Source organism: Diachasma alloeum, unplaced genomic scaffold (assembly GCF_001412515.2).
Source record: "Diachasma alloeum isolate Michigan unplaced genomic scaffold, Dall2.0 Dall_scaffold_00316, whole genome shotgun sequence".
Lineage (NCBI taxonomy): Eukaryota > Metazoa > Arthropoda > Insecta > Hymenoptera > Braconidae > Diachasma > Diachasma alloeum.
In genome coordinates this window covers 949,144-975,116 of record NW_021680455.1, presented here as the reverse complement: position 1 = coordinate 975,116, position 25,973 = coordinate 949,144, and the positions used below count along the sequence as shown (strand labels likewise).

At 37.0% G+C, this 25,973-nt stretch overlaps 2 protein-coding genes across 5 annotated transcripts in view; one reads left to right on the top strand and one right to left on the bottom strand.

The window, feature by feature from the left end:
• The first annotated feature begins 6,448 nt into the window (after positions 1–6,448).
• Positions 6,449–25,973, top strand: part of LOC107040093 (synapsin) — an 88,438-nt gene continuing 68,913 nt past the window's right edge. The window contains exons 1-5 of one of the 2 annotated variants that reach the window (XM_015260033.2): positions 6,449–6,593; positions 10,218–10,524; positions 15,750–16,003; positions 17,780–17,915; positions 17,979–18,083. In XM_015260033.2, coding sequence (XP_015115519.1) covers positions 10,276–10,524; positions 15,750–16,003; positions 17,780–17,915; positions 17,979–18,083 — 744 coding nt within the window. In that variant the 5' untranslated portion in view covers positions 6,449–6,593; positions 10,218–10,275. Of the gene's footprint in view, positions 6,594–10,205; positions 10,525–15,749; positions 16,004–17,779; positions 17,916–17,978; positions 18,084–25,973 lie in introns of both variants that reach the window. The other variant, XM_015260032.2, reaches the window with a different exon arrangement.
• LOC107040094 (tissue inhibitor of metalloproteinase) overlaps positions 19,643–25,973 on the bottom strand; it is a 47,923-nt gene continuing 41,592 nt past the window's right edge. For all 3 annotated transcript variants that reach the window (XM_015260035.1, XM_015260036.1, XM_015260034.1), the window contains 3 exons: positions 25,191–25,273; positions 21,683–21,919; positions 19,643–20,832 (listed from right to left, as the gene is read on the bottom strand). In XM_015260035.1, coding sequence (XP_015115521.1) covers positions 20,611–20,832; positions 21,683–21,919; positions 25,191–25,273 — 542 coding nt within the window. In that variant the 3' untranslated portion in view covers positions 19,643–20,610. The remainder of the gene's footprint in view (positions 20,833–21,682; positions 21,920–25,190; positions 25,274–25,973) is intronic.

The following is a 25,973-nucleotide window of genomic DNA, read 5'->3' as shown; positions in this document are numbered from 1 at the left end:
AAACACTTTTTAAATGACATTTTCTCCATATTCCAACGAATTTCACTTTATTACCGTCTTCTCGAGTGACACAACAGCCCCCAAAGTTTCTCCAGCCTGATAAAACCCTCATTTTTTAGCTTCCATTCATTCTGGCGTTATTGCCAGTGACAACAGGCTTCGAGTTACCTAACGAACTTTTCCACCCGACCGAGCTTGCTGCACTGCGCCCCATTATGATAGTTTACAAACTCGTGGCTCACGTTTAACCTTTCAGTGAGGCAAAAAAGTGCAGAACACGCAGTACCTCTCGTCCCGTGGAAATTAAAACAAATACCCGAGTCCCTCTCTCCTACTTAACAATGCGGAATATCAATTAATTTCCGGGATTCTCATTCCACTTTTTGTGATAAACCTCGGGTGATAATGATTACGACGAAACCATTCGCTTGGAAATTATGCAGTGGAATTACCATATTTCAAGAATTGAATGAACAGATGATTTTTAATTAAATGAGTTCTTAATTTGAGGAAAATTCGCCTTTTCTGTGTAAGAAGATGTCGATAATTGAATAGAAAAGATTCAATGGATTTTTATTTTCCTGTAAAATTTGTTCTATTGAAATATTTTCTGTGGACATTTGTTGAAATTCGTAAAAGTTTCATTCGCTTCTGGTTTTTTATTCAATTTTTTCGTTTGTGTTTCATTCCACTTTTTTACAATAATACTCAGAAATGAATAAAATGGTTAAATGAAAATAAATATCTAAATGTAGTCATTTAAAAGGATGAACAAAACTAGAAAAGTTTAATAGAACTGTTTAACTTTAAATCACACAATAGAACGCAAATATTTTAAGAATTAAACAAACTGAGATTTTCAATTCAGTAGTTTCTCATTTGAAGAAAAAAAGTCATCCTCTCTCGTTTCAGAAGTTGAAAGAAATTGAACAGAAAAGAATTCATGAATTTAAATTTTTTTATTTAATTAATTCTCTGGGAAGATTTTTCATCAAAATCCCTCAGCGAATAAATTTCCCCGAGTTTTCACATTGAAAACTAATTTGTAAGACATTTTTCTTTCCGTCAAATCAAAACAAAATTAATATCTAGTAGGAGAGCAAAAGTCAAGTTTTCAAATTCAATGAAAACATTTTTTCCATCATGAGGAATTCTCATTTCCCCGGGTGAAATTCCGTAAGAGATACTACAAAATGCCTCCATTTCCAAATACCCACAGTGTCTTTTTACTCTGCGATATACCCAGATACATAAATCTTGGAGTAAGGCCATTGAAGTGCGTCCCGAAGTGGGAACCTCAATCCCAAGGGGGATTGATTTTTCCGTGGCAATAAGAGCCCCATACACTGCCATTTGTTCCGACCCAAGAACCCTTCGCCTTTTGTTTCCGACATTTTATTTCGCTATTGATCCCGAAAGATACAAAACAGCGCCGTAAAAATTCATAAAGCTTTTGGAATAGAAAATACCAATCCCGAGAATTTCAACGTGAAGAATGCAATTCTCTCATTCTTTCAATGTTTTTCTTATTTTAAAATCACACTGGATTGACGGAGAATAATGTCGGAGGATTTTTTTATTCTAAAAATTGTAATTCTCTGAATGTCTAGATAATTTTCCCTGAGCCTTTCCATGCCCGAGATATCCCGAAGATAATCTGCGTCCTAATATCTTCATCATTCATAATTAATTTCCTAATCATCTCGTTGAGGAATGATTTTACGATAAGAACCCCTTACACTGTCAATTTGTTCTGACCCAAGGACCCTTCTGGTTCCGACGTTTACTTCTGCCATTGATCCCGAAAGACACAAAACGGCGCCGTGAAAATTCATAAAGCTTCAGGAACAGAAAATTCCCACGTAAGAAATGCAATTCCCCCATTTCTTCATTGTTTTTCTTATTTTAAAATAATATTAGAGGATTTTTTTCTATAAATTTCAGTTCTCTTAATATCTAGATAATTTTCCCTGAGCCTTTCCATGCCCGAGATATCCCGAAGATAATCTGCGTCCTAATATCTTCATCATTCATAATTAATTTCCTAATCATCTCGTTGAGGAATGATTTTACGATAAGAACCCCTTACAGTGTTAATTTGTTCTGATCCAAGAACCCTTCGCCCTCTGTTTCCGCCATTTAATTCTGCCATTGATCCCACAAGACATAAAACAGTGCCGTAAAAATTCATAAAGCTTCAGGAACAGAAAATTCCCACGTAAGGAATGCAATTCCCTCATTCCTTCATTGTTTTTCTTATCTTAAAATAACAACCGAGGTTTTTCTTCTATAAATTTCAGTTCTAAAGAATAACGTCAGCGGATTTGAAAATAATTTCTTTATAATCTGTTATAATTTTTCTTGAGTTCTTCATTCCCAAGAGAACCCCACGATAATCTGCACCCTAATATCTTCATCATTTATAATTAATTTCCTAAAATTTTTAACAATGATGCTTTATACACTGTTAAAGAAATTTGACTGAAGTTTCCAGAAAAAGATTTTGAATTCGATTTAAGGGGAAGAAGTCAATGGAGTTCCAAGTTTCTCTGAAAATTCAAGTAAAATCCCATTTTTTCTGCGGCTGGAAGACAGAAATTTCACAATTTACATGAATTTTCAAGTGAAAATGAATATTTGCTGCCAAATCCCCTTGAATTTTCATGGAATTTCTTTAAAATTCTTGGAATTCAAGAATTTTTGAAGCAATTCCCCGAAAATTCACAGGAATCTGTATTGCAATGAGAAATTCCTCTGACGTTTCCTGATATTTCATCAATTTTCCCTGAATAATGAATGCTGAAATTTGCAGTTCCCACGGATTTTTCCATGAAATTATAAAATTTCAATGACAAAATTCAGTGGAAATGGTAGTTCTTAGAAATTTCGACGAGTCTTACCTGAGAATTCAGTGAAAAATTTACAACAAAGTAACACCTCCACCAAAATTTCCCAGTGGATCCCCCTGCTAATCAATTCCAAAAAAACTCGTCTGAAAGCCTCAAAAATGGACTCCGCCAAATCCCCATTATGCCTCCCCCAATCCTCCTAGAATAACCCCCAAACGACACATTGATCACCTGCACATCACCATCTCCTCCACGAATCCTCCAACCTCTGGCCCTCATCACGTAATACTCCCAATCCCCAACTCTCCCCGGGGATTTCCCAGATTACTTGAAAAGTTCGTTACCACCCTCATCAAGAACCCCCCTTTCTCCGCGTCCCAAAAACTTTAACCCCATTCCCCTCCCAAAAGGGACAAACCAAAAGGAAGAAAAAAGTTCAACTTTTGATCGTGTATTAATAGCTCTTCCTCCGGCAGCGGGCAATTTCGTGTAGTTCACAAGTCTTGGATTGTAAAAAAAAATCTCAAAGAAAAACATCACGTGATAGCTTGGGAATCTAGATGTGGCTTGAGGCGATTCATATCGAAATGCTGAAAGAGTGAGAAAGTCGCCGAGTGTGTGGGTCGATACGAGCCGGGGCAATTCCACGTGAGAAAGTGAGACAGAGTCCAATATATGCTTTTCAAAGGAATTGGAAGGGGGCCGAGGGATGGGGGTGAGTGAGGATTAGTGACGTTGCGGGCGTTGGCTTCTACCATTTCCGTGTCCTTTTTTCACTCTGAACTAGTGGCCCCTTGAAACGCTTACATTTCAACGTTACTATATACAACGAGGGTGGAGTTTTCACTTGGTCGGTACATTTGCTCCTTTATGTGTACAGTGTACATACCAGACATCGCGTTCTCCACCGCTACCTGAGTGCACTTACTGGTGCAATGAGGGTTGATGCACCCGAGGAGTCAAGGAGGAAGACGAAAGGGGGAGGTTCAAGATTTGGGGATAAATCTCGCGTGTGGGGGGAATTGGGGGGCGGAACCAAAACAAAATTCCACTGGGGTGTTGGTCGCTCGCTTCCATTGGGGGTGGGTTCAAGTGGGGGTGATCCATTACGCCTCGAACCAATAACTTCTCGACCAACTTTTGTTTTTGTGTTTATTAGAAACAGGGATCGTTCATCTTCCGACTCTTCTCTGTTTTGACTGAAATTTCCGGTACACCTTTCGGAAATTTTTGTCGAATTTAATTACCACTGAAATTTTAAGGAATGTCGCCATTGAAAATTCTGAATTTTGGGGAAAAATCAAAGAGATCCGTAAATTTCAGTTCCATTTTTCCCTGAAAATTAATAGAAAACCAGAAAATTCTGGTAAATGTATTCTTGAATTTTCAGGACAGTGATACTGAATGCGATTTAGAGGGAAAATAATTTGGCACTGAATATTCACTTGATTCATTTGATTGGAAATTCAAATAAGTTAAGGAATTCTCGCCCTTATGCTGCTTAAAATTCTGGAAGTTTACTGAATTTCCAGTAAAACCTGAAATTTCATGATTTTTTTTCCCCTAAATCGCATTCAGTGTCACTGTCCTGAAAATTAGTAGTCGACTGTCCATGAAATTTCATTTTTTAAATAGTATCCAATATGAAAAGAATTTCCGACTTACATTGATCAAGATTTAAATATACCAATCAAAATTTAAAAATACTAAAATAATTGATAATCTAAATTTCCAATTAATGGTGAGTAAAATATTTAATAATATGGATTTGTACATTTTCCATTGAGTTAATAATACTAAATTTCTCATAAGGGATTAATAAGTAATTCGGTATTTGAAGACTTAAATTGATGATGACTTCGATATTCAAAATTTAAGAGTGATATTAACTAATTGACTACCTAATAATTTAACCGTAATTATAATTTATGGATATGGCTATCCGTGATAGAAAAAAAAATGCAAATTTGAACTCAGTAATTATGTTTCAATTAAAACAATGTTAAAAAAACTTATTTTGTACTAAAATTCTCTACAAAAAATTCATGACATTTTCTCCAAAACCGCTCCCCTCAGGAGATCCCTCTAAATTAAAGAGCAAATTCAACGTAAACTCATCTACCTAAACCCAAATTGTTCACAATTTCATGATCTTTTTACTCGGAAACGTGAGATTGCATCATTGGAAAGAGTCCACAGGCATTGAAATTCTCGCCGCGGAAAATTTACTGCAATTTCTTTATTCCCGCAATAAATCCCAGGAAATTAAAGTAGAAGAGTTTAGTAGCACTTGGCTTGGTGGCTTCGTTTTATTGAGGACATTTGTCACAGACACTGCATACGGCAAAAAGGGTTGTTTGCTGTGGCCGCCCTCCACTCGACTGCGTTAACGAACCAGCGGGGCTTCTTCCTGGTTAAGTGAGCAGCCAAAGTTGTCAGAAATTATGGGTGGGTTTGTGAACAATCCGGGGGCTCGTGGAGGTGTTGATGCGTGAGAAAAATTGGCTCACCGGGGTTAAACGAAGGGGGTCGATGGCGAGAAAGAAGGGTGTAAGGAGCTCACATGCACATTCAGGACACGTAGGCTGCTGTTCCAATATCGAGTCAGCACAATCGAAAATAGAAATTCTCTTCTCAAAATAATAATCGTTATATTGAATGTTGCGGGCTTAGGTGGGATATCAAGTCGAAGGGCGGCGCTGGGATGCTGCGTGGAGAGAAAACTTTGATAAAAATTATCTGGAAAATCGTGGCAAATTTATAATACACATTAAAACCTAAATGTAAATTGCGTTCTAGTGAGCGTAGTTTACGGTTTCGTTAACGTAACTTACCCTTAACAGCAGTACGATGTCTGGCGGCTTTTTTCCGTCATGAAAATCATTAGTTATATCGTTATTTTTTACTTTGCTGTCAAAATAAAAACTAAAATTACGCCCAAACAACACAATAAGTAAAGGAACGTTCCGGAATTTATTCTTGATATACTCGAGGTGATACGTTTTCACAGAACGTTTTAAATATGTTCCAGGGATTATTTCCACAAATATGTATCGAAAATTCGTAGACGACCCATCTCAAAAATGTATAATAACAGAGCTATGGGATTATTCTCCTCAAGAACGTTCCATGAATAAAATTGAATAAAAACTGACATATTTTGCCATGTGTCAGGAAAAATTCACTATTCATCTCACGCTTTTTCCCCGATATCGAGTGAAAAAGTACTGAAAATCGAGTTCGGTGTTTAATTAAACTCCGACGAACTCGCGAACATAATGAAAATAATCTAATGAAATTTTCGTTGTCTTTCTGTTTCAGATTTCAAGTTGGATTATTTATTTTCTCCTTCTTCACCTCTCTTAGTTCACCCTTTGATTTACAGTTAATTTACGTTCAAGTTTATTCAACGACTTTTCAACGAGTATAAAAAATTCAGCAGCAACAAGAAACAAGTTGAAGTGTCAAACATCCGACGAACAAAAGTAACTCAGAGAAGACCGACGAAGCCAACATAAACTCAAAAGCTCCAGCAAGGGATAAAACAGGAGGGACCTAGTCAACATTGTAAAGCTAAAGAGCACTTTGAGAAATTTTCATTGGGACAACTGAGACATCCACCAGCAAGATTACCGGCCGCGGCGGCTGCGCCAAGTATTGTGGGACTGCTCCATCACCCGGCAACATTTCATTCTCCAGCTTCCGCCAATCCTTCACCACCAATGTCAACTACCTGAAACGGAGGTAAATTTTTATCTTGAAATCTTGTCACCTTATTCATAGAAATCCCTCGACTCCTCACAATCTCAGCGTGAATTCTCTCGATAATGAGTGATTTCGAGAGAAAAACTTGTCAGATATTTTTCGTCAGCCATTTCCTTCCGCAGATCGCTCGCTTCTGAAATAATTGCGTTATTTTATACACTTCACGTGACTGATGACTGGAGTTTTGAATGTCTTAAAATGAATGAATGAAGTTTTTCAGTCTAAAAGCAACACGTTTCATAGACAAGCCATTTTCACAATGTCTTGAATGAGAAGTCACCAAATTGAAGCCATTCTCTCTGCCTCAATTCATGACACTTGAAGACTATTCTTTCACTAGTCATTTGTGCCGGCCCTATGACAAGACATCGACCTCATTAAGAAGTAGAATCATTACAATAGACATTCGTGGTGACTTATCTCTTTTCTTCCAATTAATTGAAGTTCTGAATTCGTTTGTCTTACAGTTTTTATTTGAGACACTAAAAATGACTTAAATTTGAGGCCACAAACGTCTTCAAAAAGACGCAAAAGTGTCTTAATTTCAGACACTAGCTTTCCTAATGTACAAGTTGAATCGACTTCGCTCATACCATCAATTCATCACTCACCCAATTCAATTCCCGGGAACTGCTTTACCAAATTCATTTAACCTACCCCAGAAGATCTTCATGTGCCCTCGTCATTCCCAAAAAGCGGAATCAAAATCGGTGACTTATTTCTTTTCTTTCAATTATTTGAAGTTCTGAATTCGTTTGTCCTAACGTTCTTATTTGTGCAAGTTGAATCGACTTCGCTCATACCATCAACTAATCACTCACACAATTCAATTCCCGGGAACTACTTCACCAAATTCATTAGACCTACCCCAGAAGTTCTTAATGTGCCCTCGTCATCCCCAAAAAGGGGAATCCAAACTTCCTTTGAATCGCAAAAAATTCGATTCCTCAGAAACGACTGAAATATTTTTAATGAGCACCATTCCCATCAACCTCGACTCGCTTCAATTTTTCCCGATTCATCCGCTCGAAAAGAGCGTTTTGAGTCACGTCTCAAAACTCCCGGCAATGCTGTATATCCAAGATGCCGAGAATTCTTGAACTAGTTGGCGAACTGCCACAGAAATACTTCATGCAGAACGTACGATAGAGTCATCTCGACATTCATCAACGCTGTGTAATCTTATGAGGCGTGGATTAAAGTTTTTTCTTCCCATCTGTCTCCTATATAATGAAATTACAGAGCGATGACTGACGCTTGTTGGATAACGACTGACGCTTCTGAGCTAGCCTTGTCACATAATGGGGCTTTTGTTGTGCATTAAAGCCGGACTTTAAGCGAAAATGTCGATTACGAGAGAAATGTCGGCGTCGGAACTTCAGACGTGCACATGTCTTTCCCAAAATCCATAAGACGGTTTGTTGTCTTTCCTTTCATGAAGGAAATGGCCGTCTGTTGTGTTGGAATCTAATCCAACGATGAGTGCGAAGCGCCCGTTCGCTAGCGAATTCTTGAACAATTAAAGTAAAAAACAAGTTAAGGGGAGACTACTATGAGTTTTAAAAGTCGTGGGTTATTGGAGTGAGACTTTTCATACGTTGAAGATCAATTATACAGATCTGACCACGAATAATTAATGCAAAAAAACAATTTTTTTATTGTTCGTTTGCCCGAAAACGCTTCAAATGCCAAAAACAGTCCAGGGCCTCCAATTTTTGAGCTACGAAGAATTTTTTTTTCAAAATTCTCGGAAAAATATGCGGAATAACGATTACGCGTTAGTTTTTTTTTAATTCGCCTCTTACATGGTTGAATTCGATTTTTTTGTATTTTTTTTACACAAATAGTGAATTTTTTTATATGAAAAAACCGAAATCACCTGTGTAGGAGGTGAATTCCAAAAAAACTGACTCGTAATTGTTATTCCACCCATTTTTCCGAAAATTTTGAAAAAAAAATCTTTTTTAGCTTAAAATTTGAAGGCCCTTGACTGTTTTTAGCATTTCAAGCGTTTTCGGGCAAACGAACAATAAAAAAAATTATTTTTTGCACTAATTATTCGTTTTCAGATCTATATAATCGATCTTCAACGTAACGTTAACTTTAAAACTCATAGTAGTCTCCCCTTAAGCGAAATGACTTCCTGTCCTTTGATAAGATGATAGCATTCCTCCTCCATGATAGGTGTCGGCATGTAGCCGTTCCCCACCCCTTCCGCATTTCCGCTTGACCATAAATCCACGGAATTTCCACGAGACGAATACCAGAGCAAGCATCCACCAACCCATCAAACAGCACTGGATGTCTCGATTAAGGGCCTTTGAACTCTTGATCACTTAATCCGTAATCGATAGACCATCGTCATACCGCAGAGAAAGAGTTTCTGGCTTCCAGTGGCAGTTTCTGATTAAGTGGGCAACCTCCTCCCCTCTGGTCCCAAATTGTCACAAAGAGCAGAACCTCCGCTCCTCCTCAATCATGTGACGCAATATTTGAATGTCCACAACGATTCTTATTTTGAGAACCCACACTGATAGAAGAGGTGAGACGATTTACTTTCTGTTAAGAAGTCTTGTTAATAGCAACTAAATCCTTCTACGCTGAGAAAGAAAAACTTTCGTCAAGAGATATTGTACTTGTCCCAAAGACGAGGATAATTGGTTTATGACAGGAAGATGATTTATCAAACCAAGACTTGTTGAATCGATTTATTCCATAATTTTTCAGCCCCAAATCGAAACACACTGTAAAAAAAAGAATGAAATTTCTTAGACAGTTGACACTGAATACGATTTAGGGAAAAAAATCATGAAATTTCAGGTTTCACTGGAAATTCAGTAAAATTCCAGAATTTTCTGCGGCATAAAGACGAGAATTGCGTAATTTATTTGAATTTCCAATCTAATATGAATATTCAGTGTCAAATTACATTGAATTTTCAGTGAAATCTGAAATTTCATGATTTTTCCTCCCTAAATCGCATTCAGTGTCACTTTCCTAAAAATTCAAGAATGCATTTCTCAGAATTTTTTGATTTTCTATTCATTATCAGGGAAAAATGGGACGGCAATTTACAGTTCTCTTAGATTTTTCCTTGAAATTCTGGATTTGCAATGACAAAACTTCTTGAAATTTCTGTGGAACTTGAACACGATAAAAATTTCCGGAATTTAGCACGGAAAATTCAGACAACAATTTTCAAGTGTGTTTTGATGCAAAAACCACTTGACTTGGTTCGAGAAGTCCTTTTCTTGTTGTGAATAAATCGCCACTCATCTTTCGAATGAGTACAAAAACCATTGGTGAAAATTTTCTCATTTCAGTGTGAGATATTTTCTTCTTATCAATTTTCGAGTCATTAGTTTTTTGATAAAGGTAAAGACGAGATTTTCAAAAAAGTTTTTTCTCAGTGTATCAGTGCAGGATTCTTGATTTCGGTGCCCAACGGTTCTTGATTCCGGTACCGTGATGCTGGAATCCGGAAACTTTTTTCTCTGTGACCATGTTACATCCATTTCACTCGATCCCTTGGACACTTGATGCACAATATAACCCGAGGTCCAGTCGTCAGGATCACAGCAGCCACTGTAGTTTGCCTTCCAGGTTCTCCTCGGGGGACTTGAGCTCAGAGCTTGACGATGAGCCTAGCGTTGAGCCCGGGATGGCCTCCGTGGTCCGGCAGGACTCCAGTCAGCCGTATCAAGGGGCCCCTGATCGTCCACTCCAGTGTCAACCAGCGCCCATACCACCGCCATCGCAACCACCGGTTCCTGGGGCACCACCTGGAGGTGACCTGAGTCTCAATCTGAGGCCGAGCTCTAGGACTACAAGCGCCCCCTCGTCACCGGCGAAGACGAGGGAGAGTCTGCTGCAGAGAGTTCAGAGTCTCACGGGAGCTGCACGGGATCAGGTATGTTTGGTTCTGTATTTGTAGTTAATTATCAATTGGTGGAGGAACGGGGGAATTCATGGCAGATGAGACTAAAATTGTCAGTTGTAGTAGACGATTACCGCGCGACCTTCGAAATTATTGGATATTTCTGGAAAGCTTCGTTGTTAACCAATGAAGGTGGCGAGTTTTGCAGGATTTTTTATTATTTTTCTGCAAGACGGCAAAGGATGCAAATAAAAAACCATCTGAATTGAGTATAAAATATACTTAATTCACGTTTATTTTATACTCAATTGATGGGTGGGTATTTCAATTCGAAGATGATTCTTTTGTATCAGGGCGGGTTGTAGCAAGCCCTCTTAAGTGTAATATAAGGATCAGGCTGTAAGTGTCAGAATATAAGGGTCAAAAAGTGGGGGTTAAAAAATGAGGGCCAGAATATTAGGGTCAAAACTTTAGGGTCAGAATATAAAAGTGAAAAAAGTGGGTGTCAGGCGATGAGGGTCTAAATATAAGTCATATATTATGCTTGATCACCATTTTTAGCCCTTATATGACCCTCATTGCCTGACACCTACTTTTTTTACTTTTATATTCTGACCCTAATTCTTTGATCCTAATATGCTGACCCTTTTTTATTCTAACATTCTGACCCTCATTCCTTCATCTTTACATTCAGGCCCTCAGTTTTTGACTCTAATATTCCGACCCTCATTTTTTAACCTCCACTTTATGACCCTTATATTCTCACACTTAGTGTCTGACCCTTATATTACACTTGAGAGCGCTTGGTACAACCCGGACTGATACGAAATAATCAGCCTCGAATTGAAGCACCCATCTCCCATTCGAGTATAAAATATACTTGAATCAAGTTTTTTTTCCGTGTATTGGAATGCATCTATCAATTCATCAAATATTCTTCATCTTCACAACCAAATAAAAACACATACTTATTAGCACAGTAGTTATGACAAAATTGGCAGAAATTTTCGGTGCACTTCAGAAATTTTGATCCAGTAACAGTTTTACTGAAATTCTAAAGAATATCGTCTTTAGAAATTGATAATTTGATGAAAACATCAATGGAAACTACAAATTTTCGCTCAATTATTCTACGAAAATTAATTAGTTAATAATATAATGAATGATATTGACAGTATCCATCTCCAAAATTTATGAAATCAACCAGCTGTTCAAAGGAATTGCGGAGAAATAAGTACGCGACATCGATTAAATTATGAAGCCTCTAGAGGGGAGACTACTTAATTATCTGCACATAAACTGTCTACTCCTTTTCCTCTACCACTTGATGAGGTAATTGCACCCGATGTTCTTCTCTGATAGAAAAAGAAAACAGTGGAAAGCTGTAGAAATTCGCAGAATTCTGCAACAACAAACGAGTCAACATTCTGATAAGACTAGAACAAATAACCCATTCGTGTCAAGCTCCTCTCAATTTTTCACAGCTATACTAAAATTCGTAAACCCCTCTGATCATATCACTGATGATAGCCCTTTTAACTGCCCCCAACTGTTCACCTCCCCTGGAAGACACGCGATTCCTCAAACTGCCGAAGTTACGATGTTTACCGAGAACACAATCCTAGTCTCCATCGATCTGCCAAATACCTCTGTTTAGCTCGGTAATATCAACAGGACGGGCTTCAACACGGCAAAGGCGACAAGCGGTTATCGGAAACCATTGAAGCCCACACCTCCACTCATAAAAAAAAAGTCAAATCGGATAGAACAGGTCCATTAAAACTGAGATAAAATACCAAATAAATTTCCCTAGTTTATTTTCAAATTCTTTCAGCTCGCGCGTTATCATTATGGAAAATCTGAATAACGGGCGGGGGTGGAGATAAAGCTCAATAATTTTATTTATTCATTTATTTGTCCGAGACCAATAGCCCTCAAGCCAATTATAGGATTCCATGTATAATACTTGCACTACATGGAATTTCATGCACGGAGAAAAATTCTACTGCGAAATGCAATAACTTTCGGCTGTGAAGCCATGAAAAGTTGGGACAGTAGGCAGTAAAAATTATGGTGGTGGCACACGAAGTTTTCCAGCTCCATCAAAATGAACCATTTTCTGAATTTTCCGGAAAAAGGTTTTGCAATAAATTAAGTCATTTATGATTTTTCTAGAAAAAAATATAAATGATTTAATTTATCACATTCTCACGAGTTATTGAGTTTTTATATCCTCATATGTTATTGACGAAAGCAACAATAATTGTTTGAATTGAATACGAAATTATTTGTTAATTAACTGAATGAATCAAATAAAAAATGATTTCACGAAATTCCCATTTTTTACAGTTGAATATCGCAGAAACTGTGCTCTATAAGGGTTTACAAAATATTCACTATATTCGGGATTTATCAATCTATCACGGATTCGTTTTTTGAGAACCTTGTAAGAACCGTTTTCTCATAAGATGAAAAATTGAGCTAGTTGGAATTTTTTTCAATAGTTGAGGAATATTATAAACTTTTTTTTATGCAAAACATGGAGACAATCGTAAGAAAAACTATCGTCTTCTCTACGGATATCCATTAAGTGGAAAAAGTCAACGAAATTTCCACAATTTACATGAATTTTTAAGTGAAAATGAATATTCATTACCAAATTCCCTTGAACTTTCAGGGGATCCCTTTAAAATTCTCGGAATTCCAGAATTTTCCATTTTTTTCCTTAATTTTCCCGGAACAATTAAACTGAAATTTCCACTTCCCGCAGATTTTTCCACGAAATTATGAATTTTCAATAACAAAATTCCTTGGAATTTCAGTGGAGATGTTACTTGTTAGAAACTTCCAAGACTTCCCAGAAATTTCAGTGCAAAACTTTCCGTCTAGTCTTCAAGATTGTCAAGCCTCTGCCTTCAAAATTCTCGTATCCAACCATTTACCCCGAAATTAATCTCTCCCTGCATCAGCACGTCAAATTCTCCATATACTAAATTACCCCGTCATGCACTATTTCAATCCCGATATGCACAGACTAGCCGCTGAATACAGACACAAGTGTAATACGCTCGTTATGCGGCCACAAGAGTGTTTGCAGGAACCCTACCACCGGCTAAATCCCCGTTATGTCAAAGGAGTTTAATTATAAGTGAACCCATCAGCGAGAGCGAAATTCACTAACAAATCACATGAACCTCTAATCCATTCAATAATTCAGGAGTATTTTACCAAAACTATTGCACTACATACCCCCCTCCACTCGATCTCAACCAGTCCTATGCACCCATTTCTTTCATATTCATTTCAGTAGATAATCCTTCAAATTGGCGCAGTTTCAATAGACATGCACTTGTGTGATTTCCATTCCATCTTTTATTCGAAGTTTTTTCTCGTTCGCTTAATGAAGCAAAAAATTTCTGTTACTGAATCCAATAAGCTGCTGTTATAAAGAACTATTTGGGCATAGTGCTACATGGAAAAAATCACTTGGTGAATTTCCACAACTAGTTGTTGAATGTCAGCAACTAATTGGTGAATTTCAATAAATAGTCGGTGAAATTTAATAACTGTTTGCTTAAAATTCAGAAAAAGATATTTCAATTTCATTCGACAACGATTTGTTTAATTTTCAATAAACGTTGGGCGATTTATTTGATCCATCAAATTTAACAAGGAATTGTAGATTATGTCGAAAATATCTTCTAGGGGAGACATTGATCGTTTGTCAAGATATAAATGATTACGGGATTGTTCCAAATGTATACATGCCCTCACCAGCTAGTTTGCTGGCAAAATTGATTGAATGAAATGAAAAAATATTTTCTGAATTTTAATTAATTAGTGATTGAATTTCACCAACTAGTTGTACCATTATAACAGTCAAAGGGAAGAGGATTTTAAACCAATTATAAGGGTCAAATGGAAATGGAGACAATTATAAAATTCAAACGGGAAGCAAATCCACAGGGAGATTAAATATTGAAAACGACTAATAGGAATGTAGGTTTCAAAAATGTGTATTTTACAATGAAAATAAAAATGTAAATTACGCCTAAATAAAGCGTTTTTACGTTTCACTAAGCGTAATTCACGCTTAAGAAATCGAAAATGACAATCTCAATAGAAACGTATTTTACGATTTACTTATGCGTAATTTATGAAAAAAACTCCGTATTTTACGCTTGGAATAACTTTTTTTCTCTTCGTCGTTAATTACGGGTAAGTAAATGTAAAAGACGAAAAAAATCATCTCAATTTACGAATACGAGACCGTAAATTACGTTTATGTAATCGTAATTCACGGCAATGTTGAGCGCAATGTATTTCAACTTCAAGCCTAAAAGACGGCGTCTTAACCAGAATTTACGTTTCGGTTTTTCCGTATGAAGAATGGCCCAAATCGATCATAATCCTCAAACAAACGTATTTTACGATTCACTTATACGTAATTTACGAAGAAAACTTCATATTTTACGCTTGGAATAACTTTTTTTCTCTTCGTCGTTAATTACGGGTAAGTAAATGTAAAAGACGAAAAAAATCATCTCAATTTACGAATACGAAACCGTAAATTGCGCTTATGTAATCGTAATTCACGGCAATGTTGAGCACAATGTATTTCAACTTCAAGCCTAAAAGACGGCGTCTTAACCATAATTTACGTTTCGGTTTTCCCGTATGAAGAATAGCCCAAATCGATCATAAGGCTCAAACAAACGTATTTTACGATTCACTTATACGTAATTGACGAAGAAAACTTCGTATTTTACGCTTGGAATAACTTTTTTTCTCTTCGTCGTTAATTACGGATAAGTAAATGTAAAAGACGAAAAAAATCATCTCAATTTACGAATACGAGACCGTAAATTACGTTTATGTAATCGTAATTCACGGCAATGTTGAGCGCAATGTATTTCAGCTTCAAGCGTGAAAGACGACGTCTTAACCATAATTTACGTTTCGGTTTTTCCGTATGAAGAATGGCCCAAATCGATCATGTCTCAAACAAAAAATCCCCCACCGCATGTTATCAATCACCTAGACTGCATCACCCCATATTCTCAGTTATTTGACTATTCAACTGCCGAACAGTGCACCTCCACTCTCATTCTAAAATTTAACCCACCACACAACACACATGCCCCCTCAACCCATTTGTTGCGTATTCCCTCCGATAAATAATTCCCCAAATTGGTGCAGTTCCAATTCCCCTTCCAAAAACCCATAATAATACATTTGAACCTCTCTCTCCCCCTCAGGGCGCATCAATACTCGGTGCAGCTGTGGGCGGTGCAACTCGTGGCTCATCGTACAACAAGGATCGTTGTTTTACTCTACTAGTGATAGATGATCAGAATACAGACTGGAGCAAGTACTTCCGTGGACGTAGAATTCATGGTGATTACGAGATACGTGTTGAACAGGCTGAGTTCCGGGAGTTGTCTCTCACGGCTTGTGAGGCAGGCGCCACAGTGTCCATGGCTGTCTTCCGCAATGGGACCAAGGTCATCAGGTAAGAAGAGAGGAGTCTCGTTAGGGAGTTGTCTTATCGTTGTTGATGTTTTTTTGTGGCAATCGTATAAGGAATTTATTCACCGGATATTCTCGTTCGGGGGAAATACAACGAGATGAGAGATGAGATTATAGGGTGGGCAGGAGGCGGGGGGGAGAGGGGGGCAATGGTAAATTATTCATGGTTGTGACGCTAGTCAGTGGAGGCCTTTGTCGGGACACAAAANGGGGGGGGGGGCGGAGGCTTTTACCTGCGGTATAATTAATAATCGTAAAACGGAATGATGAGGGCGGGACCTACTCAACTTCCAGGTTCCGCTTCATTTTTCCGTGCGGAGAAGAAAAATACGGGAAGTTTTCTCTGCAAATCCGCACGAAAAGGTTTTTACTGCTTTTTTCATGATGGGGTAAATAGGCAGAATGAGATTAGTCAGGTGCAGGTGAAGGCAAAGAGGTTTTGATGAGACATTTTTTACTTTGAAAATACTGATGTTGGAGAGAGGTGAAAATGGAAAAAATGACGTTAGTTTTTTTTATTAGTAGGGGAGGGTGGGGTAAAATGGACACTTTAGACTCTTTTTTCATTATTCATAAGTCAGAAACAAATTTATCAATTGAGCTCAGTTTAGGCTCGTCACAAAGGGAAATAATTATTCTTTTTTTTTAAATGAAATAATTGTTCTTTGTATTAAGAAAAAAATTATTAACTTTTATCAACATTTCAACCCCTCATTAACATTTTAAAAAAAGTCAAAAGTGTCCGTTTTACCCCAATATCCCCTATTCCTGTCAGATTCGATATTCCGGTTTTCATCCGATTGCTTATTATTATTCTCATTGCAAAAAGCAATATGATGTTAAATCTTCATATTACAATAAATGATAATTACAATTGAATTCCTTCTGAAACACACTTTAGAGTGTGAATTTCTGGAATTCAATGTTTGTTGATACTCTAATAAAAGGGCGTGTCCACACTGTGATTGATTTTTAGTTAGTTCACACGGCAATTCAATTAATATGTTGTTCATCTCATCAATATAATTTCGTGCTTCGAATATTGTCGTCTCGTGTTTTCAGCACCAAATTAAAAATTAAAACGTCATTTGAAATATTGAGTCACAGCTTTTTTTATTCACATCAGAAATTTTGTATTTGAATATTAATGTTATTTGTTCAAAGTGACTAAATCGGTCGTCATTTTCATTATAGTGCATTCAGATTCTCCTATCCTTCTTGATGAATCATCGTAATTCAGTTGGCCATTTGCTCGTGTCTTATAATCTGTTCAATGCACTTGCTTATTCTCTAGCCTCTTGTCTTAATTTTTTTGCTTCATCTCTTGCTTTGTTTTATTTTACTGCTTCTTATATAAGTATGTAATTTTCAATGTAATCACTTTGTTCAATTATCCGAACAATAAACATCTAATCTAATCTAATCTAATCCTTAACGTAAAAAATGTGAGATAATCTCATAATACTAGCTATTAATTCTGATCAACTTTGTTCGAAGAAAACCTTAGTAAACGCAATATTAAGAAAGTAGAATTATTCTATTTTCCTCCGTCCTAAATTATAATTCGCAATTATAGCTCGTTCGCATTTTCAATTCGTTTACTCATGTGTGCGGGCTTTATGAAAATTCGACGCAAGACGATTGTTCTCATGAAAACCGCCTTTCTCCATTAGTTCGAGATATCCGCCATATTCGAGCTCTCACTGTCGATTCGAGACGTTGCCCGCGCTTTTTTTAGAAAGGATTATCTGTTTGTCAGATCCTTCAAGCCCGATTTTGCCCTGGTGCGGCAAAACCTCCGGGACGCTGGGGAAGACAATAGAAACCTCCTCCTTGGACTCATGTACGGCAGCATTCCGAGTGTTAATAATCTCACGGCGATATACAATTTCCAGGTAAGCAACCGCAAATGATACTTCATTATCTTGATATGCTGATCATTAATTTGAACGCTGCAGGACAAACCATGGGTATTTGCCCACCTGCTGGGTCTACAGCGTCGTCTCGGCAAGGATAATTTCCCCCTCATAGATCAGACGTACTATCCGAATCATCGGGAGATGGTGAGTCATATTTTTCACTGATTTCCTTACTGAAAATACTATTCTCTCCCAAGAATTTTCGAACTTTACGGACGTTAAAGAAGAAGCGTCTAAATGTTTGTCTCAAATTCTCATCTAAATGGGAATAAATGGGAATATTTAGGAAAAATGTCCTCAAGAAATAGATTAAAACGACATCAAATAATTCGGAACAAAAAAATTACTGAAAATTCATTTTAATTATCTCCATTAAATTACAAATTTCGGTCGTACAAAGTAAGATGATTTAAATAATTTTAAATTACATGAGTAATAGGAACTCCGACGTAACGTGGGAACATAAATATCGTGACACAACATTAAGATAATATTGAAGAACTAAAGTGAAGCGTTTGTATTCCACACAAAGGGAAAAAATTCTTCTCCTTTCTCAATGTTTTCTCTTGAAAAACTCCCCTTTACCTTCTCCTCTGAGTAGGATGTGGATTCTGAGTTGAACGCCTATCGGAAATCGAAGGGAAAGTCGCGGAGAATAGTGCAGAGTTGGGAGAAAAAACGAGGAGGTTGATGTCGTTGGATAATAAAAGAAGTTGGTGGGCGTCTTTGGAAGGGTGGTTTCATCAGAGGATAGCGCACAGAATATCTGTCATCCTCAGGGGCGACCCATTTCACTGGAATCATTCACGCGTCGCGAAATTCCACACGGAATAGAATGATAATACCACACGTGATCCACTAATCAATGTATTCGCATGATAATTCTGTTTTCAAATTCACGATTAATCATTTTGTTGAGGAAAATCGATGAAATTTTCTGTTCTACTGAAATTTCAAGGAATTTCACTACACGGAGAGAAATATTCAATAAAAATTACGTATCTTTTCTGTAATTCCGGAGGGAAATGGGGTTGTAGGAAATTTTACGGAACTGCCACGGAATTTTTCCGGAGCGTTTCGTAATTTTTCACAGGAGATTCGGATAAAAATTACGATACCGTCACTTAAATTTTTTGAGTCGATTCCGTAATCGGTGAGTGAATTGTGAGTTCCGTAATTTTTACTGAACAGTTGTCTCCGTGTAGCGAAGCGGTAAAAGAATTTCAGTCGACTTAGCTCTTCGCTGCGTTCTCGGAGAATATCTCCGAATCTAAGGGAAATAGATGAATTATCGTGATAACCTTTTTGTAAATCTCAATTCATGTAATTCTTACTCTATAAAAAAAGGTTTTAATACAAATTTTGCTATCTGCCTTAGATCTCGAGATATTTGTTGAAAACCGACCAATAGTCAAAATTAATTTGACCGTTTTACCGCTTCGTTATCGATTTCGTAATTGAAAATAAAAAATTTATGAAAAAATCAATGAAAACCGTAAATTTCTGTTCCATCATTCCGCGAAAATGAATAGAAACCAGGAAAATTTGGGTGAATAAAATGAAACGTCTGCGTAATTTGGTAGGGGAGGGTGGGGCAAAACGGCCCCCCTTCAATTGTCAATAACTTGTGAATGACATTGTGAAAATTCCCAGTTTCAACTTCATTTTGAAGATAATTTTTCATTCTTCAAAACGAGCTCTAACTCATCCCAATCGGATTATTGAATCGGAAAATATTGACAATTGAAGGGGGACCGTTTTGCCCCATCCTCCCCTATGAAATATTCGCGTTTAGATTGGAAATTGGAATTGGAAAAGTGATTTCGGTACCTCTCGTCCTCCTGCTGGTCAAAAATTCGAAATTTCATTGAATTTTCACTGAAATCTGACATTTTGATTTTTATCCCCCGTTGATAGAATTTGACGTCTCTCTTCTGAAAATTCTCCGTCAAATATCCATGAAATTTCAATTTCATTTTTCCAACGGTGCAATTGTACAAAATTGAAACTTTGAAATTGAAATTTTTTTGGTGTGTTCGAATATATGTCTGTTACCAACCCCCTCTAAAGCATCAAATTCTGAGACAAAATGTGAAAACCCTTTTTAAAATCATAAATTTCCCCTCATCAATCAAAACATTGAATTTTCACTCCTTCACTAAAAAACCAAACACCTCACGATTATTAATAACTTAAAACCTACTCGTTACCGGGTAGAATAATTTAAATACTCAATATACATCGAAAATAATAATAACCAAAAAAAAAAATCTTAAATATTTACAGTGCGAAATAAGCTGAGCTTTATTTCGCAGAAATACTTGTATGCATCACGCCTTCATCTCCCCAGATAATAGAACCTTGCGCTCTGATTACACTAATTCCCCATTCGTTCATGATTTTAACATTCAGTGAATATCTCCGAAACTGATGAATTCAAGAAAATTCTCGGGACATCTTTTCGTCTGTGGAATTTAACCGAAAAAGCTCTGTGATATTATTCTCAGAGGCAAGTAGTTTCCAGAGCTATCCAAAGAAAATGGGAACTTCATCAATGATCTGTGCAATTAATCAACTCTCCCGACTCCCCGCAGTAAAAAAATCTCTTCATTAAATAAAATAACGATCTTAAGCAGAATTAAGACAATTCCATTCACGATCCGTCGGTACATTAAGGCTCTCTAGCGAGTTGCTGGTCCCTGTCGCGTTGATGTTTGTCAACACACTTTTTGTATGCATAGCAAAGTTCCCATGAGCAGCCAGCTTTTCCCACCTTGCATATGCCATATCTCTCTTGGCAGTCTGTTGGTCCTGGTGCACTCTCCCACAGACATTCTTTACCACCGGTAGAATTGAAGACGGCGCCTTTGTTCCGCCATTCAGTATACAAGATCTAAAGACGAGCAGGAACAAAGAGAAAGTTCTTGTTTCGAGTGATTTTCATTAAGAAAATGGAAGATTAAAGGGGTAGTGGTATTGTTGAATTGAAGGTGATGATGGGAGTGATTGACTGAAAGTCGGAAAAAGTGGAATTTGGTAGGGAAGTGGTAAAACTTTGTCACTGGAGGCGTGCGAATATTCGTGAAGGATTTTATACGAATTATGACTTCATAAGAACAAAAATTCATAAATGATGTGAAGAATGGGTTTATTTTATGCTGTTCAAACGCATTGTTGGAAATCTTTTGACAATTGAGCAATAGCTGCGTTTGAATTCTCAATTTTGTGGACTTGAATTCAATTTAAGAACAAATTGTATTCAGCTTGGAAATTCAAGTAGACTCCGCGAATCGATTCAAATCGAATGAAAGAGTAGTCTTTTTCAGTGCAATGAGAGAAAAAATTAATTCTGCCGAAAAACGGTATCTGAATCTTGCCACTTGAATCATGCGTTTTTCGACTTGCATAAAGTCATTAATTTTTTGTAACGACTTGAGACATTTCTCCTTCAAATAACTCAATTTTCCGAGCAATTGAATTTGAAACAACTTCCATTTAACTATTCGATAAAAACATAGAAACCTTTTCCGCGTAAAAAAATTCTCCACATGTTTCCTAAAATTACTTCTGAACCCGACTCATTATCGACATAGTCCACCATCTAATTTGATGGCCAATCGATCCGCAACGTTTTACCGCTTCACTAGTGAATCAGAGTTTTGGGAATCGATTAAAATTTCCGATTAGATGGGGAAATTTGATGAGGGTAAATTATGGAAACTTTGTTGTGCCGATGTACTCACGTGGCAAACGCAGCCATGATTGTAGAACTGCCGGAAGCCTTTCCGTTGTCTGCCGGTAACTTCCGCCCAGCGCATTGCCAGGTTGCACAGTGAGATATGGGGCTTTCCACCACTCATCCTACCACCAACAACCCAAGTTTCCCCTGGCTCCATATTCACACGTCCACACAGACTGTCCACAGACGGTGTCCACAGCATTAGATGTTGCTTTAAAGCGTGTTCTGCTTTCGGAGTAGCCTGTGACATTGATGCATAAAAGATTTTTAGAGCTGTTGGGGTGAGGTGACCCTGCTTTCAAACGATTTTCGGATTAAAGGAATATGAGAGTGGTGGAATGAATTTTTTGTTGTCCTCCGAGGGCGACAGGTGGGAATTAAATTTTAAGGGAAAATCTGGGATTCAGAGTCGTATTTTACATTCCATTTTGGAGAAAGTGTCAGGGGAAAATGTGAAGCGAATTAACACGTACAGTTATTGTAGGATGAGAAGGGGAGAAAAATCATGAATATCACTCTCAAGTACTTTTGATCAGCACCAAGTATTCAATCCAAGTATGGAAAGTACTTTTACACGAAAATACTTTTAGTCTCCCTCCGCGAACTCTTCGTCCTGCGTCATGACTGCTTTTTCTAGCATAATCCGGGATATAAAAGCAAAAATGATTTTTCCTTTTTATGCAATAAAGCCAACTATTAGGATGGAGAATTGCATATTCGCAAAATTAAATGAGATATCGTGACTCCAAAACATGACTCCTAAAATTTCTTGAATGCATATTTTAATTTCAATACTATTTTTCGTTATGTATATGTTATGTATTTTTTTAATGTCTACTATCAATCGCCATTAATTAATATTTAATTCATCGATTGATTTTTTCAATTTTCGGGTTTTTTCGAAACCAACCCACGATAACTAAAAAAAATGTTCTGAACTGGTTGAATGATGGCTTAAAAAGTTTGCTGGGATGTCCTTTTGACCGAGTTCGAAGATAAAGGCGCTAACAACAATTCAGTAGCGAAGCGGTAAACCGGGTTAAGTCGATTTTTACATTTTGCTAGTTTTTGATGAATATCTCGGAATCTAAGAGAGATAGCAAAATTTTTTTTCCCCTCCATGATGGACCGACTCCAATTAAAAATTTTTTTTCCCGAGTCACGAACATTAGAAAACAAGTCCAAAGCATCCATTCTACCCCGGCCTCCCCACACACTCTTTCTTCGATTATAAAATCACTCATCAGCAAAACGCGTGCAAAAATAATGGGAAAAGTAACAAGCTTTTTCCCCATCCGGGGCATAGAAAATCTTCACTGTTTTATCATTTCCGAAGAAGAATTGAGTCAATCACCTAAACAATACGCAGCCCACGTCCTCATTGTGGGAACCCCCCGATTCTCTCCACCTAATACAATTCACGTTTGTAGTCCTTCCATAACGATTTGAAACCAATCTCGTTTGCTCTCACGGGAGTCGCTCGAGTACTCTCGTATCGTCGATAAATTCCAATGGTCCCATCGGTGGTACACGTATCAAAATCAAATGGGAACACACGACCATGGGTACGTACACTCTGGCAACTTTCACAAGACGGTATTCAAGCACAAAAAGAGAAGGTGGCAATGTACATATAACGCATCTGATAACCGATGAACGGAAGTTGCTGGACAGGGCCCCGAATATGTATTGAGGACATGATGCCATGTTTGAAGAGGTTCACCAGAGTCTGATTGCAATCAATGGAGAGACCTCATCCTATACTACTTTGAATGGAGTTGTATTCGAGAGTATTTCTCTGATGTTTGTATCAAGATGTTGCATTTGGAGAGATATTTGCGGGAAGAAAGTTTAGGCTCATGTTTTTCTTCTATTGTTGGATAGGGAGAACAAATGGGGAAAAAGTTGTTCAGACTATTTTGTATTTTGTGGTGTGAAGAAGTGGATTTAGGGGGGTGTGACAAATGGTTTTTTGCATTAAGAAGGTTTTGCCCCCGAATTGAAGTTATTCTATGAGGGGAAAAAGTTTTTGGTGTCCAGTAACAGCTTCTGAATTCCGACGAAATTTCTGAGAAAATGAATGAATGAATGATGAAGCTAACAATAAATTTAAATGAAATAATAATTAACTGTGGAGCTAATAATTACGCTCACTCAGGAAAATTGACGAGTAATATGAGATGATTGTTTATTTAGTATTAGGGGAGGGTGGGGCAAAACGGCCCCCCTTCAATTGTCAATAACTTGTGAATGACATTGTGAAAATTCCCAGTTTCAACTTCATTTTGAAGATAATTTTTCATTCTTCAAAACGAGCTCTAACTCATCCCAATCGGATTATTGAATCGGAAAATATTGACGATTGAAGGGGGACCGTTTTGCCCCATCCTCCCCTAATTTGGAGAGAATTGAAAGATTCATTCTCGCTTTCGTGATTAATAGCTTACAATTAGTTTTGTTATTATTCTTTAGTTGTTTTAAAGTAGCTCTACCCTTCGACCGGGCTACGCTGTACTTTTGGATATTTTCAGTTTTAAAATTTTTCAACTAAATTGCAGGGAAAAAATTTGAAAAAATTCGTACCCTGTCAGTATTATCTAAATTAAATTTCGCAAAATATTGGCATTTTTTCAAACATTTCCCCCTTATAAATAAATAATAAAACTTGTTTACAAAACGGTGGATTATTTTTACGAGGTGTCAAAAAAATTCTTGATTTTTTCACATCTAATGAACAAAAATTTAGATTTTAATCTTTGATTACAATGGAAATATTGATTTTCACATAAGACACTGGGTCAAATCCTGATTTTTAAACATTTCTTCTTTGAAAAACCAAAACCATAATTAAATTGAGAAAAAATTAGAATTCCGAATCTAATCGAGTTGTCTGCAATTTTTTTGCAGTTTTTAATAATCTTGGAATTTACCGTAGGGGTAGAGCTACTTTAAATAGTCATTTTAAGTTTGGAGTTCCAGTGAAAACTAGCGCGATAAATTGATTCAGTCACAATAATAATTTGGAATGCAACGACGCGGAATAAATGTTTGATATAAATTTGAGTTGAATTGAGGTTGACTCACTTGAATATTTACCGAGACCGAGCAATTGATTTAAATTTTAGATGGATTGAATGTTATGATGCGTCCACACTGATGGTCAACGTGAAGTGTCCTTTTCCCATGATATTTGTTGAAAATTAACAATTTGGAATATTTCGTGAATACTTCCAACATAATTAATTCACTATTCTGTCCATATGTGTTTACTTATTTATTTTTTACTTTTTCCTTTTTGTATATATTTCTTTTTCTGTAAACAGTCGCTAATTAACTCACTGTAGAGGCGACTGAATAGATTATTAAATAAAAAAAATATTACATGTCTTAAAGGGGTCGATGTCGTGAGACGCATTTTTTGGTCTTAATTCTCACAGTATTTACTCTGCTATTTATCCCATGGCTAGGCTCATCTCAAGATAAATTTTCAATTGAAGGGAGAGTGTATTTACCTTGAAAATCCTCTGAAGCTTGATCTTATAAGCAGCCTCATGATCATTGAACTCCACGAATTTGTTGATCCTGACAACAGCAACTGCAATAGACCGGAGAAATAGAATTTAATAATTGATTCCAGTGATATCCTTCATCTCTTGAAAATTACACATTACAAAGTCCCCCAACGTATTTCTTTCAGCTCCGAGGAAATAGAGGAGTTTACCGAGAAAAGAAATATCCTTCCGGAGATAGTAATCTCCGGTTCCAAGTGAAGCTCTTGAGAGCACTATAGAACTAAAAAAAAAATCTTCCATCTAGTTTTTCCAATGATTTTGTTTCTTTACTTTCCTCAACGCTCGAGTTTTTCCAACTGGAAATGTATTTATTTTCGGTTGTTACATAAATGCTCGGACTTGTTGAGGGGTAATAAATTCACCGATGGAGTTGGAAAGCAATTTCCGGTCAGCGATTCCGGTACGATAATTAGTCGAATCGCACTGGATTTCTTCGTGGGTAGTCGGAATTGATTGTAGTGCATTAATTTGGAGGTATCTCTGAAATTAGTTTCTTCGCAATTTTTATTTAGCTTTAATGGAAATTCTCTCGTCATTCTTTGCGTTCAAATTCTTTTCAACATTTGTAATAAAACTTCAGAACTCGTTTAGTTCTCATTTCATCCTGAGTTACTAGACATTTTACAGTCATGTTGTTAATTAAACCGCGACGTTTTCCACTCCATTATCTACTTTAAACTATTGAGAGGTATCTAAACTATCTGAAGAAATTGGACAGACTAT